At 52.5% G+C, this 15,229-nt stretch overlaps 1 protein-coding gene across 1 annotated transcript in view; it reads left to right on the top strand.

The window, feature by feature from the left end:
- LOC119965330 (solute carrier family 22 member 5-like) overlaps positions 1–15,229 on the top strand; it is a 137,106-nt gene that overhangs the window by 71,795 nt on the left and 50,082 nt on the right. Inside the window, exon 4 of the mRNA XM_038795950.1 lies at positions 13,121–13,292. Coding sequence (XP_038651878.1) covers positions 13,121–13,292 — 172 coding nt within the window. The remainder of the gene's footprint in view (positions 1–13,120; positions 13,293–15,229) is intronic.

Genomic DNA, 15,229 nt, shown 5'->3' with positions numbered 1-15,229 from the left:
TGGGTCTGACACCACCTTGTCTCTCTCATACCTCACTCTTCTGATCTCGCTCGTCGCTGCCTGCTTCCTCAGTTTGTGCAACAACATCCTGCTCGCTTTTCCCCCAGCCTCATACATTGCCCCTCTGTCCTTCCGCAGTTGCCCTATCGTCTTCCCTGTGGACACCAACCCAAACGCCATCCGGAGCCTCTGCCTCTCCTTTACTAGCCCCTCCTCTGGAGCCACCAAATACCTCCAATCCACCCTCAAAAACTCATCCATAAGCCTCATTCTCTCCTCTCATTCCACAATCTCCCTTTGCGCTCGAATCAAGATAAATTTATCCCTTACTATGACCTCAAGTGAAAAATGAAATGAAATGAAAATCGCTTATTGTCACGAGTAGGCTTCAATGAAGTTACTGTGAAAAGCCCCTAGTCGCCACATTCCGGCGCCTGTCCGGGGAGGCTGGTACGGGAAGTGCCTCCCAGAGCTTGGAGATCATGACCTCCCCTGTGTCATTCTGTTCTACATAACTTTGCATGGTGATGACCAACACGAGGGGACATAGCTTTAAATTGAGGGGTGAGAGATATAGGACAGATGTCAGAGGCAGTTTCTTTACTCAGAGAGTAGTAGGGGTGTGGAACACCCTGCCTGCAATAGTAGTAGACTCGCCAACTTTAAGGGTATTTAAGTGGTCACTGGATAGACATATGGATGAAAATGGAATAGTGTAGGTCAGATAGGCTTCAGATGGTTTCACAGGTCGGCGCAACATCGAGGGCCGAAGGGCCCGTACTGCGCTGTAGTGTTCTATGTTCTATGTTCTATGACCGCCTCATCCTCTCGCAAACTCCCTTGTCTGACAATAATTTCACATCTACCCTGCACTGTAGCCATTGGGCCTCCCACTGTGCCACCCGCAAATCAGAGACCGCGATCGCCGAATACTCCGAATCGGCTATCCTCGCCAAGAGCACCTTATCCATTCCTAAAAAGTAAATCAGGGAGTACACCTGGTGCACATGCAAAAAATATGCAAACTCCTCTGCGCTCAGCCTCCCAAACCTCCACAGGTCCGAACACCCACCAATAGGGTCTCCGTTAACTCCCCTGCCACCTCTGAAACCTTCAGCAACCTAGGATACAACCGTTCCAGCCTTCGACCAAAACCATGTTAAAATCACTGCCCATTATCAACCGGTGCGTGTCCAGTTCCCGGACCTTCCCTAATATCCACCTCATGAAATCCACGTTGTCCCAATTTGGGGCATATCCACCCCAAGCTATCTGCCGCCATCCCTCCCTGACCAACTGTGCCACCAACCATACCCACGTCAGCACCCCCCCCCCCCCCCCCCCCCCCCAATAACCAAACAACAAACCAACCCTACTCCCATTAACTAGCCCAACCAACTAGCATGGGGGCCCCTGCCGAGGGCTCTGGCTACCCCTCATCCCCCCAATCTGGCGTTCAACTCCCATACCCCCACCAAACCCCAAACATACGAGAACAAATAAAAGGTACACTCACCCTCTCAATAATATGTTATGGGCCAGGGTTTAGAGAACCCCAAAGTGTATCATGGAGTTCACCTGACCCACAACTTTTAATAGATTGTGGTATAGGGAGCACAGGGCCCACTCTACAGGTGTGGTACAGCAGAAATGGAAAGGTATGTTTTAAAGCAAAACAATGTTTATTCGATTAACTCAAGTTAACCTTTTTAAAAATACAGTCAACATCTTAGCAACCATCAATTCCAATACAACCCCCAAAGAGTACAACACTAAGTTGCAACATTTATAATTCTGAATTCACCAGATGATCAAGAGATAGTCTTTTCCTGGCCGAGAGAACAGCAGTACACCTGCTTTGTCTGGCTTCAGCTCCAACACTGAAAACAAAATTTAAAAAAAAACACACACCCAAGCTTTTCTCAAGGTGAAACTAAAAAGCAGAGCCAGAGCTCAGCTCCACCCACACTCTGACATCACTGCAGCAACATGAGCAGCCAAACATTTCTTAAAGCGACATTTTCATGACAACTTCTCGTTGTAACCTTCGCCAATCTACCCACCCTTTGTGTCCACACGCTATACAAAACACAACTCCAAAGTTCAATGACCTCATATTCCTCCCAGTCCATAGTCTTTCATGAAGTCCTTTGCATCCTCCAGCGAGTCAAAATATAACTCTTGGTTCTGGTGAGTAATCCACACACAGGCGGGGTACAGAACCCCCAACTTCACCTACTTCTTGTGGAGGGCAACCTTGATCTGGTTCTACCTGGCCCTCTGCTTGGCCAGCTCCACATTCGGAACCCCCCGTCCATCCTCTCCGGGGCAAACTCGTGATTATCGCAGATTGGGGACCAGACCAATGCTCCCACTGCTCCTACATATCTCCTCCATTGCCCCCAGACTCTCAAGGCCGCCACCACCACGGGGCTGGTGGAGTACCGCGCAGGCAGGAACGGCAGCGGCACAGTTACCAGCACCCCCAAACTTGTGCTCTTGCAAGAAGCCGCCTCCATACGCAACCATGCCGACGCCCCTCCCCCCCCCCCACCCCCACCAGCCACTTCCTAATCATGGCTTTGTCAGCCGCCCAGTAATAATTGTGAAAGTTCGGCAGCGCCAGCCCTCCCTCTCCCCGACTCCACTCCAGCATTACCCTCCTTACTCGCGGGGACTTGCCCCCCCCCCATACAAAGCCCACTATAACTTTATTGACCCGCTTAAAAAAGGGCCGCAAAATGAAACCTAACCCATACAATAAACTAAACAGATGCACAACCCCCACTGCGCTTCCGTGAGCTAGCTCACCCAGCTAGCTTGGTGGCCCCCGCCCCCAGCGCCTCCCCTCCCCCGCTCATACAAACAAATTCCCTCATCTAATAATCCCCACACAATCACCCAGCTGAAAATAAAACAAACACCGAAACCCAAACAAGCATGCCTCTATCCCACAAAAGTGCACATCAAAGAAAAAGACATTGCCAACATCCACCAAAAAGAAAAACCGAAAACGAAAAACCTTTATCCCCCCCCCTTCTTAAATAGAACTCAAAAACAGAAGAGAAAAAATTGAAAAAAAGGGGACCCAATACAGGCCAACAAGTTGCATCAAAGTTCGAGAGTTCTCAGCCCCCCACCAGTCCTTTTCTTTTCGCGAAGTCCAGCGCGTCTTCTGGCGAAATAACGATGCTGGTCCTCATATGTGACCCAGAGACGAGCCGGATACAGCAGTCCAAACTTCGCCTGTTTCTTGAAGAAGACTGACTTAACTAGGTTGAAGTCTGCCTTTTTCCTAGCCGTCTCCACACTCAGGTCCTGGTACACCCACAGGATACTGTTGTCCCATTTACAGCTCCGCGTTCGCTTGGCCCACTGAAGAATACATTCCTTGTCCAGGAACCTTGGTGGGATCTCACCACCATTGCCCTCAGAGGGTCCCCCGTTTGCGGCTTCCTCGCAAGCGCTCTGTATGCCCGGTCCACCTCCAAGGGTCGGCAGAATGACCCCTCCCCCAGCAGCTTTTCAAACATACCAGCTACGTATGGCCCAGCATCAGCTCTCTCAGATTCCTCCGGGAGCCTGAAAATTCTTAAGTTCTGCCGACGGGATCTATTCTCCAGGTCCTCCACCTTCTCCAGAAGCCTTTTCTGCTGGTCCCGCAGCATCCCCACCTCCAGCTCCACCGCTGTTTGATGTTCCTCCCGCTGAGCCAGCGCCTTCTCAACCTTCTGGATCGGCCGATCCTGGGAGTCCAGTCTGTGCTCCAGCCGATCAGTCGACTCTTTAATCGGGTCCAGGCAGTCCCGTTTCTCCTTGACAAAGCCGCCCTGGATGACCTGCATCAACTGCTCCGTTGATCACTGGGCCGACACACCAGGGGTCCGGTTCTCAGCCGTGCTGTCTCCAGCTGCAGCTTCAGCATAGCTCTTGCCTATCTTTCTATTTCTGCCTTTTCGTGCACTTCTGGTTCTTTTCTCCATACACCGATACGTGGAAATGGTGCCCAATTGCTTCAGCCTTCGAATTTACCGTTTAAAACCGGAAAAAAGTCCGGGGTAGAGGTCCAAAAGTCCAACCAGAGTGGGAGCCACCAAATGTGCGACTTACTCCTTCATAGCAGCCACCGAAAGTGTCTCCCAGCCGTCTTTCTTGACCGTATGCCATTCGCTGGGGGCATTATTCTGTCTTTCAGCAGCCTATCAGTGGAATTTCCTGTTGAAACCACCCCATGCCACCAGAAATCCATGAGCGGGGTGGGCTGCCAGCAGGAAAGGTGAATCGCCAAGTTCAAAAGGTCCTCCTCATGCCCCCTATATCTTAAGTATTCCCCAAACAACCAGTAAGGTCCCTCATGCCCCCATGCCAAGGTCTGACCCAAAACAATCCCAATTTGCCCCTCATGTTCACATGCCAAGGTATTCCCCCAAATACTCCCTATGGCAATGCCCCCAAGCAACCCCTACTGCTTCTCTTGCTACGCTATGGTATTTGTATGCCCATTCACCCACTAAACAATGGATAGAAGCAATAAACCCGGGATTGGCAGGAGTACCTGTTAAAAAAAGCTTTTTGGGGGCTTCCGGTGTGCACCATGGAGTGAGTGGTCACACACAAGGCAGCTCCTGCCTAAGGTTACAGAAAAGAGCTCTTTTTTAATCAATACGGGATGGAATTTTGATGAAAAGGCGGAGGTGTATGTTGGAGGAGTACTTTCCCCCAGGAATGGTATGTTTCTTGGTTACCAGACCCGCAGAAACAGTGAAAGATTTGGCTGAAGCTGCACCAAAGATAAAAGCCTCTTCCAGCATGCAGGCGGGGGAAGGGCGGGCTTAGAGGCCTCAAGCTGTCTTGAGGGCCTTCATGAAAGCTGAATTCTAGCAGCAGAGGGAACAACTGTGAAAATATCTCACCAAGGCCATTGAAGAAGCGGGGACGGGACTTCCGGTTGCGGCGATGCGGAGCTAAGCCGCACATTCGGTAGCTCCCGCTATTTTTGGACTTTCGGGCTCTTTTAAGGGCCCGCAACGGCACTGATTCGGCTTTTCCCCGGGTGGGAACGCAGCCACTGTGCTCAGCGGCTGGTGGATGGGTTGGACTAGAAGTGGAGCGGTCAAAAAGTCGACTTTGCAGCAGAAGAAGATGCGAGGCAGAAAAAACAAGATGGCGGCGGGTGGGGAACCGGCAGCGTGGCAGCAGTGGGCGCGGGAGCAGCAGGAGCTGCTTCAGCGCTCCTTCAGGGAGCTAAAAGCTGAGATCCTGGAGCCGTTTAAGGCCTCGCTGGACAAGCTCATGGCGACTCAGACGGCTCAGGCCACGGAGATTCGAAAGCTGCAGAAAAAGGCTTCGGAGATCGAGGACGAGCCCCTGGGCCTGGCAGTGAAGGTGGAGTCGCACGAGGCGCTTCACGAGAAATGGTTGGCAAGGATGGAGGAGATGGAGAACCGCTCCCGCCGGAAGAACCTGCGGATTTTGGGCCTCCAGGAGGGGCTGGAAGGTTCAGATTTGGGGGCCTACGTGGTCCTGATGCTGAACTCGCTGATGGGTGCGGGGTCGTTCTGGGGAACCCTGGAGCTGGAGGGTGCCCATCGAGTGCTGCTGCGGAAGCCGAGGCCAAACGAGCCGCCCAGGGCGGTGCTGGTCCGCTTTCACCGCTTGGTCGACCGTGAGTGCGTGTTGAGATGGGCGAAGAAGGAAAGGAGCAGCAGGTGGGGGAATGCGGACATTAGGATTTATCAAGACTGGAGCGCGGAAGTGGCGAAGAGAAGGGCTGGCTTCAATCGAGCGAAAGGAGTGCTTCATAGGAAGGGGGTGAAGTTTGGCCTGTTACAACCGGCTCGCTTCTGGGTCACTTACAAGGACCGCCAGCTCTACTTTGACTCTCCGGTGGAGGCCTGGGCCTTTGTCCAGGCAGAGAAATTGGACTCGAACTGAGGACTGTGGGGCTGGGGAAAGAAGTACATTGTTTGGAGGCTCTGTCCTCCTTGGTATCCTTTTGCTTATATTGGCTGTGTTTGATGTTGCCTTTTCGTTGCTCTGAGTTTTCGTCTTTTGGGGTTGTCATTTATTTACCGTGGCGCTTTTTTTTTCCACTGGTGGGGGGTTGGGGAGCAGTTTGAGGTCCCGCTGGGTCATGTGCCTGTCTTTTTGCCGCGTGTTGGGTTGGGGGGGCGGGGTTCGGGATGGAAGCGTGGGCTTTCTTCCCGCGCCGGAGGAGTTGGGGGGGGGGGGGGGGCGGAACTGGGAGGGGGGATTGGTGGTTGTGTTGTATTGGGGGGGGGTCATTGGTATGGCGGGAGTAGCCGGGGTCAGCAGGAGTCGGCTGATTAACCGAAGTACAATGTTGGGGTAACGCAGCTGGGGGGGGGGGGGGGGGGGGGCCTAGCTTGGGGGGAGTGGGGTGGGTCGGGGGAGAGGAAGAAGGGGGGGGGTACCGGGTTGCTGCTGTAGGGGCTGTAAGGAAACGGCTGGTGAAGGCGGGGGTTGGGAGGGGGGGTCTGCCACCGTGGGGAATGGGCTTGGGGGGTTCCCTGGGCACGTGGTGGGTTGAGGGAGAGCTATGGCTGATCGGCGCGGAGGGAGGGGGAGGACCCCCAGATTCGGCTGGTCACATGGAACGTGAGGGGGCTGAATGGTCCGGTGAAGCGGTCTCGGGTCTTGGCACACTTGAGGGGGCTGGGAGCGGATGTGGCTATGCTCCAGGAGACGCACCTCAGGGTTACGGATCAGGTGAGGCTAAGAAAAGGCTGGGTGGGACAGGTGTTTCACTCAGGGCTCGATGCGAAGAACCGAGGGGTGGCAATCTTGGTCTCTAAGAGCTTGTCGTTCGTTGCATCCAATGTGGTGGCGGACAGTGCAGGTAGATATTTGATGGTGAGTGGTAGACTTCAGGGGGAGCGGGTGGTTCTGGTCAATGTGTACGCCCCCAACTGGGACTATGCGGGCTTCATGCGGCGAATGCTGGGCCTGATCCCGGACCTGGAGACGGGGGGTTTGATCCTGGGAGGGGACTTTAATACAGTGCTGGATCCGGCTCTGGATTGCTCGAAGTCTAGGACGGGCAAGAGGCCGGCGGCGGCCTCGGTGCTGAGGGCATTCATGGATCATAGAATTATCATAGATCATAGAATTTACAGTGCAGAAGGAGGCCATTCGGCCCATCGAGTCTGCACCGGCTCTTGGAAAGAGCACCTTACCTAAGGTCAACACCTCCACCCTATCCCCATAACCCCACCCAACACTAAGGGCAATTTTGGACACTAAGGGCAATTTATCATGGCCAATCCACCTAACCTGCACATCTTTGGACTGTGAGAGGAAACCGGATCACCCGGAGGAAACCCACGCACACACTGGGAGGAAGTGCAGACTCCGCACAGACAGTGACCCAATTGGAATCAAACCTGGGACCCTGGAGCTGTGAAGCAATTATGCTATCCACAATGCTACCATGCTGCCCCAGATGGGAGGGGTGGACCATTGGAGGTTCTTGAAGCCGGGGAGTAGGGAGTTCTCCTTTTTCTCCCATGTTCACAAGGCTTACTCCCGGATTGACTTTTTTGTTCTCAGTAGGGCGCTAATCCCGAGAGTGGGGGGGGCGGAGTATTCGGCGATAGCCATATCTGACCACGCTCCACATTTGGTGGATCTGGAGCTGGGGGAGGCGAAGGACCAGCGCCCGCTGTGGAGGTTAGATGTGGGGCTTTTGGCAGAGGAGGAAGTGTGTGGGCGGGTCCGTAGGGGCATAGAGGGGTATCTGGAAGCCAACGACAACGGGGAGGTGCAAGTTGGGGTGTTTTGGGAAGCGCTGAAGGCAGTAGTCAGAGGGGAGCTGATATCCATTCGGGCGCACAGGGAGAGGGCCGAGAGGGAGAGGCTGGTGGAGGAAATGGTAAGGGTGGATAGGAGATATGCGGATGCCCCAGAGGAGGGGCTTTTGAGGAAGCGGCACAATCTCCAAGCGGAGTTTGATATACTGATCACCCGGAAGACGGAAGCGCAGTGGAGGAGGGTGCAGGGGGCGGTGTATGAGTATGGGGAGAAGGCAAGTCAGATGCTGGCCCACCAGCTCCGGAAACGGGAGGCAGCGAGAGAGATAGGGGGAGTCACGGATGCAGGAGGGAACTTGGTGCGGGGTGGCAAGGACATCAATGGGGTGTTCAGATCTTTTATGAGGGGCTGTACCGAGCGGTGCCCCCTGGGGAGGCAGGAGGGATGGCCCGCTTTCTGGAGAGGCTGGAGTTCCCAAGAGTTGGAGATGAGCGGGTGGAGGGTCTGGTGGCCCCAATCAAGCTGGAGGAGCTGGTGGAGGCGTTGGGAAGTATGCAGACAGGGAAAATGCTGGGACCTGACGGGTTCCCGGTGGAATTTTACAAGAAGTTTTCGGATCTGATGGACCCGCTGCTTGTGAGGACCCTGAATGAGGCAAGGGAGTGGATGGGGGGGGGCTCTGCCCCCCAACGATGTCCATGGCAATTATCTCTTTGCTCCTGAAGCGGGACAAAGACCCCCTTCAGTGTGGGTCTTACAAGCCAATTTTGCTCCTTAATGTGGATGTAAAGTTGTTGGCAAAGGTACTGTCCAGAAGGATGGAAGATGTAATCCCGACGGTTATCCATGAGGACCAAACGGGATTTGTAAAAGGGAGGCAACTGAATGCCAACGTACGGCGGCTCCTTAATGTTATGATGATGGCGCCGGTGGCTGGGGAGGCAGAAATAGTAGCATCAATGGATGCGGAGATAGCTTTTGATAGGGTGGAGTGGAGTTACCTGTGGGAAGTGTTGAGGAGGTTTGGGTTTGGTGAGGGGTTCATCAGCTGGGTGAGGTTGCTGTACAGCTTCCCGGTGGCGAGTGTGGTGACGAACAGGAGGATGTCAGAGGACTTTCGGCTTTCCAGGGGGACGAGGCAGGGGTGCCCCTTGTCTCCCCTGCTCTTCGCGTTAGCGATTGAGCCCCTAGCCATGGCGCTGAGGGATTCGAAGAGTTGGAGGGGGATTGTGCGGGGGGGGGGGGGGGGGGGGGGGGGGGGGGGGAACACCGGCTGTCGTTGTACGCAGATGATCAACTGTTGTACGTCGCAGATTTGCCTGAGGGGATGCCAGAGGTGTTGAAGATACTTGAGGAGTTTGGGGACTTTTCGGGTTACAAGCTCAATGTGGGGAAAAGTGAGCTGTTTGTCCTGCTCCTGGGGGATCAGGAGAGGGAAATAGGCGAGCTCCTGTTGAAGAGGGCTGAGAGGAGCTTTAGGTATCTTGGGTCCAGATAGCTAGGACCTGTGGGGCCATGCACAGGCTTAACTTTTCGAGGCTCGTGGAGCAGATGGAGGAAGACTTTAGGAGGTGGGACACGCTGCCGCTCTCGTTGACGGGCAGGGTCCAGTCGATTAAGATGACGGTGCTCCCGAGGTTTTTGTTTCTTTTCCGTGCCTCCCCATATTGATCCCAAAGGCTTTTTTCAAAAGGGTGAATAAGTCTATTCTCGGGTTCGTGTGGGCACGGAAGGCTCCGAGAGTAAGGAGGGTATTCTTAAAGCGAAGAAGGGAGGTAGGAGTGCCCAACCTGTGTGGGTATTACTGGGCGGCAAATGTGGCAATGATTCGCAGGTGGGTGACGGAGGGGGAGGGTGACGCATGGAAGAGATTGGAAGTGGCGTCCTGTGTGGGTACGAGTCTGGAGGCTTTGGTGACGGCCCCACTTCCACTCCCCCCGGCAAGGTAGTCCACGAGTCCGGTAGTGGTGGCGTCCCTCAAATTCTGGGGACAGTGGAGGCGGCATAGGGGGGAAGTGAAGGCCTCAGTCTGGGCCCCGATATGGGGCAAACACCGTTTTGCACCGGGGAGAATGGATGGTGGATTTGGGAGTTGGCACGGGGCAGGCATCAGACAGATTGGGGACCTCTTCCTTGATGGGAAGTTCGCGACTCTGGAGGAGCTGGAGGGGAAGTGGAACCTCCCCCCGGGAACGCTTTCAGGTATATGCTGATCAGGGCATTTGTTAAGCGGCAGGTGGTGGAGTTTCCGCGGCTTCCGCCAAGGTGGGTGCAGGATAGGGTGCTCTCGGGGACGTGGGTCAGTGAGGGGAGGATCTCGGCAATTTATCAGTTGATGCAGGAGGAGGAGGAGGCCTCAGTAGAGGAGCTCAAAGCGAAGTGGGAGGAAGAGCTAGGGGAAGAGATTGAGGATGGAACGTGGTTGGACGCCCTGGAGAGGGTGAACGCGTCCTCTTCTTGCGCACGGCTCAGCTTAATTCAGCTGAAGGTGCTGCATAGGGCGCACATGACAGGGGCAAGGATGAGCCGGTTCTTTGGAGGGGAAGACAGGTGCGGGAGGTTTTCGGGAGGCCCAGCGAACCACACCCATATGTTTCGGCCTTGGAGGGGTTTTGGAAGGGGGTGGCGGGGAATTTGTCTGAAGTGGTCGGGTCTAGGGTCAGGCCGGGCTGGGGGCTCGCGGTTTTTGGGGTAGCTTCGGAGCCGTGAGTGCAGGAGGCGAGAGAGGCCTTTGCGTCTCTAGTAGCCCGGCGCAGGATTCTGTTACAGTGGAGGGACACGTGGCCCCCGAGTTCGGAGGCCTGGATCAACTACATGGCTGGGTTTATCAAGCTGGAGAAGGTTAAGTTTGCCCTGAGTGGGTCGGTACAGGGGTTCTTTCGGCGGTGGCAGCCCTTTCTTGATTTCCTGGCGAAGGGGTAGAGGGTGGTCAGTCTCAGCAGCAACTTGGGGGGGGGGGGGGGGGGGGGGGGGGTGGGGGGGAAGTTATGGGGGGAGTTCGGGCTGGTTAAGGGGGTTTGTTTTTGTGATGGTGGGCTTGATACTTTCTTCTTTCTTGTATTGTTGTTTTTCATTATTTATTATTCTGTTTTGGGGGGGGGTTCTTTTCTTGTTTCGGTGTAGAACCACACCTTGTCTACTTTAACTGTGGGGAGAAAATTTGTTGTTGAAAATCTTGAATAACAATTATTTTTTAAAAAAAGCTTTTTGAAAAAGTAATTTTAATAATGTTTTCTACTCCATCACGATAAAAACGTCATTCATCTAGACTTTAAATATCAATAGCTGAAACTGCAAGCACTTGAAACCTCTTCATCTTATGTAAATAAGCATTGGGCAACTGATGTGGGCAGCACAATTGATTCACAGCTCTAGGGTCCCAGGTTCGATTCCGGCTTGGGTCACTGTCTCTGCGGAGTCTGCACATCCTCCCCGTGTGTGCGTGGGTTTCCTCCGGGTGATCCAATTTCCTCTCACAGTCCAAAGATGTGCAGGTTAGGTGGATTGGCCATAATAAATTGCCCTTAGTGTCCAAAATTGCCCTTAGTGTTGGATGGGGTTACTGGGTTATTGGGTAATGGGGATGGGGTGGAGGTGTTGATCTTGGGTGGGGTGCTCTTTCCAACAGCCGGTGAAGACTCGATGGGCCGAATGGCCTCCTTCTGCACTGTAAATTCAATGATAATCTATGATAACATAGATCGGAAAGCTAGAACTGACAATCAAGAAATCTTTTCCCCGGAGCTCAGGTGTTACAACAGGCTCACAGATTTCTAGGCTCCCCAGCCAAGCCTCACTATGTATTCTTGGCTGAGAGCCCAGACATCCATTAATGTATACAAATATCTGAGCCAAGGCAGGTGGGCTGAGCTGGGATTTTTCGTAACTCCCACTACCTGCTTCGATGCTGAAATTACAGCTCTTGATGTTGAGTGAAATACTTGATCTTACTTATGGTTTTAATGGTACAATTAACTTTACTTCTGGGTCAGGAAGGAAGGAATTCTGCAAGAAATTGAATGCCTCATGCTGACAGTTGAACTGATAGAAATCTATGGGCCTCCCAAAAAGACAGCAGGGCACAACCCCCAGCAACCAGTCTACCTGGCAATGCCCCAGTCTGGAATTCCAGGATTACATCATTTACATCAAAGGGGAAGACACATGCTCCACGACAGGGTCTCCCGGTGAAGAACCGAAGTATATCAGAATGCCATTTCTGCTGGTGATTTGGGAAGTCGGGAAGGATATTTTGGCCAAAGAAAGAACATTTATTTCCATTGACTTTTAAAATTCACTTTATCAGCTCATTTCCAAATGTGTTCCACTTTTATTCCTTCTCCACCCTATCATGTTCCATGCCCCATATTTTATCTCTGCTGCAATTCAGCGACCCCTTGTGCTTGGCACAGGGCCAGGTGCAGCGGGTGAATCCCGCACGATCCCCAAATCTGGCTGTGCGCAAAACCTCTCGCGGGTCAACCAAACCACTCCACCAGCACGGTCTAGTTCTCCAGATTAAATACTCGAATGCCAGATTCACCTGCTGCCCGGGACTCAGTGGCCATTCCTGGGAGACCTTGCCAGCGCTCCTTTTAGGACTGGTCCACATGAACAGTCTCCCAGGCCATTAGAGACTCCCGGGTGGTCGGGGACAGGGAAGGGTGCCACACTGGCACTCCCCTTGGCACTGTCATCCTGCCACACTGGCAGTGTCTGGGTGGCACTCTGTGTACCTTTGTGGCACTGTCAGGGTGCCCAGGTGGCAGGTCAACACTGCCAGGTGTTGGGTTCAGGGGTCTTACCAGGTAGAGGGGGGGGGGGGGGGGTGGTTGCGGGGGCTTCCTCAAGTTGGGAGGGCGAATGGGGGGGGGGGGGTGCTCAAACACTTGGGGTGGCTTGGAGAAAAGATTGGGGCTGCCAAACAAACTGGAGCCCCAATCTGCAAGCAGCCTTTCATACTCGCCACCTTCCCTACTCCCCAGCAGGAAATAGGCCTCGGTGGGAAGAACTTCCTCAGGTCAAAGAAAATGACACGGTGCCGTTGGGTAGGGGGATGTTTCTCGGCACTGCAGCTGCCGAGGAACCCCCGTTCTGTGCCGTTCAGCGGACTTCCGTACCCTCATCTCTGTCTATGCTGCTCAATCACTGGCCTCTGGGAGGTGTATAAGGTGGGATACGGTGACATTCAGGACCTCACACAGTTTAGTTTGTGGATTAAGTTTTGAGATAATTCAACATAATTAATGGAAGCTTTTATAACTTAGCACAAAGTAACCTTTATTTGTGCCGATTAGAAAATAACCAACATTCACTGTTGTTCTTGACCTCATTTGTCTTCTTTTTACAGGATCAGAACTTCTTGGAAAATCCATTCGGATTACATACTCAACACTGGGAGTTGGAATTTCTTATGCATTTGGCTATATGTTCCTGCCTCTGGTTGCATACTTCATACGAAGTTGGCAGATCTTGCTTTTCACACTGTCTCTCATTGGCCTGCTATACATTCCTTTATGGTGGTAAGTGAAATGATTATGGTACCTATTTAATTGGAATTAGGAACGTTTATCGTATTTAAAATCTGGGACTGATTCCAGCCATTATAAAGACAATTTGAGGTCTTCTTGAATGATGTGGAGATGCCGGCGATGGACTGCGATGGGAACAGTTAGAAGTGTTACAACACCAGGTTAAAATCTAACAGATTTGTTTCGAATCACTAGCTTTAAGAGCACAGCTCCTTCTTCAGGTGAGTGAAGAGGTGGGTTCCATAACCACATATATAGACAAAGTCAATGATGCAAGATGATACTTTGAATGCGAGTATTTGCAGGTAATTAAGACTTTACAGGTCCGGACGGAGCAACTGGAGAGAGGGATAATCACAGGTTAAATAGTTGTGAATTATCTCAAGCCAGGACAGTTGGTAGGATTTTGCAAGCTCAGGCCAGATGGTGGTGGGTGAATGTAATGAGTGAATGAGGGTAAGAATGGGGATCAGCAATGGCAGTGTATTACAGGGATGTCTGGAATCATCTTCACTGTGGTGAGAGGCTGGATATTCTACAGGGGTCTTTTTCACTTAAATGCCTGGGTGATATGGCCCTCACCCAGTCTCAGGCCATACTAATCAAGTGTGCATAGCTTCCAGCAGTGTAAAGCTCCACCCTGTCTTCATCCATTAAACTCTCTCTAATTTGCTCCACCAACTTTCTTTAATCCCACCCTCAGAAGAGCGCCGCCTACCATTTCAGAGTAATATTTCCTATTCCCATTCATGGTAGAACATAGAACAGTACAGCACAGAACAGGCCCTTCGGCCCTCAATGTCACCCTACTCAAACCCACGTATCCACCCTATACCCGTAACCCAACAACTCACCCCCTTAACCTTACTATTAGGACACTACGGGCAATTTAGCATGGCCAATCCACCTAACCCGCACATCTTTGGACTGTGGGAGGAAACCGGAGCACCCGGAGGAAACCCACGCACACACAGGGAGGACGTGCAGACTCCACACAGACAGTGACCCAGCCGGGAATCGAACCTGGGGCCCTGGAGCTGTGAAGCATTTATGCTAACCACCATGCTACCATGCTGCCCCATCCTCAGAATAACGTTTAGATTTTTTTTTAGAAAGGAGTGACTAATAGGTTTTTGTTTTGATTTCTGGTGAGTAGATAATTAGAAACATTGAGCATGATTCATGATTCAATGGAAAAATGTCTAAGTTCTTGTGAAATTTTGGGAACGTTTGGCACGGGTGTTTCTCGACTGCCACGTTGATGAATTCTCTTTCTCTCTCTCTCTTTCTCCCTCTTTTCTCTCTTTCTCTTTTCTCTATTTTTCTCACTCTCTCTTTCTCCCCCCCCCCCACCCCTCCCACTGGAGCAGCAGCTTCGGTACCCTTGAGCTGCATGCCTGAAAATGGAAATGGCTACTCACCTCCTCACTTCCCTTACTCCATCACTCCAGCCTCACAGTTTTGAACAGGAGTACTAAATGATGCCTGCGTGATCTCTCGTAAGTCAGGTAATTCCCAGGAAGCCACTGCATTCAACTGCAATCTCGCTAATAAGATGGAAATAACTGCAAATGAGGGTTAATATTCCCACCAGCTTTGGACAAGACCCAGAACTCGACATCAAGAACAAAGAACAAAGAAAAGTACAGCACAGGAACAGGCCCTTCGGCCCTCCAAGCCTGTGCCGCCCATGCTGCCCGTCTAATCTAAAATCTTCTACACTTCCGGGGTCCGTATCCCTCTATTCCCATCCTATTCATGTATTTGTCAAGATGCCCCTTAAATGTCACTATCGTCCCTGCTTCCACCACCTCCTCCGGCAGCGAGTTCCAGGCACCCACTGTCCTCTGTGTAAAAAGATTGCCTCGTACATCTCCTCTAAACCTTGCCCCTCGCACCTTAAACCTATGCCCCCTAGTAATTGACCC

This window comes from Scyliorhinus canicula, chromosome 4 (genome assembly GCF_902713615.1).
Source record: "Scyliorhinus canicula chromosome 4, sScyCan1.1, whole genome shotgun sequence".
NCBI classification, from domain to species: domain Eukaryota; kingdom Metazoa; phylum Chordata; class Chondrichthyes; order Carcharhiniformes; family Scyliorhinidae; genus Scyliorhinus; species Scyliorhinus canicula.
This window is presented reverse-complemented; position numbering and strand designations above follow the sequence as displayed.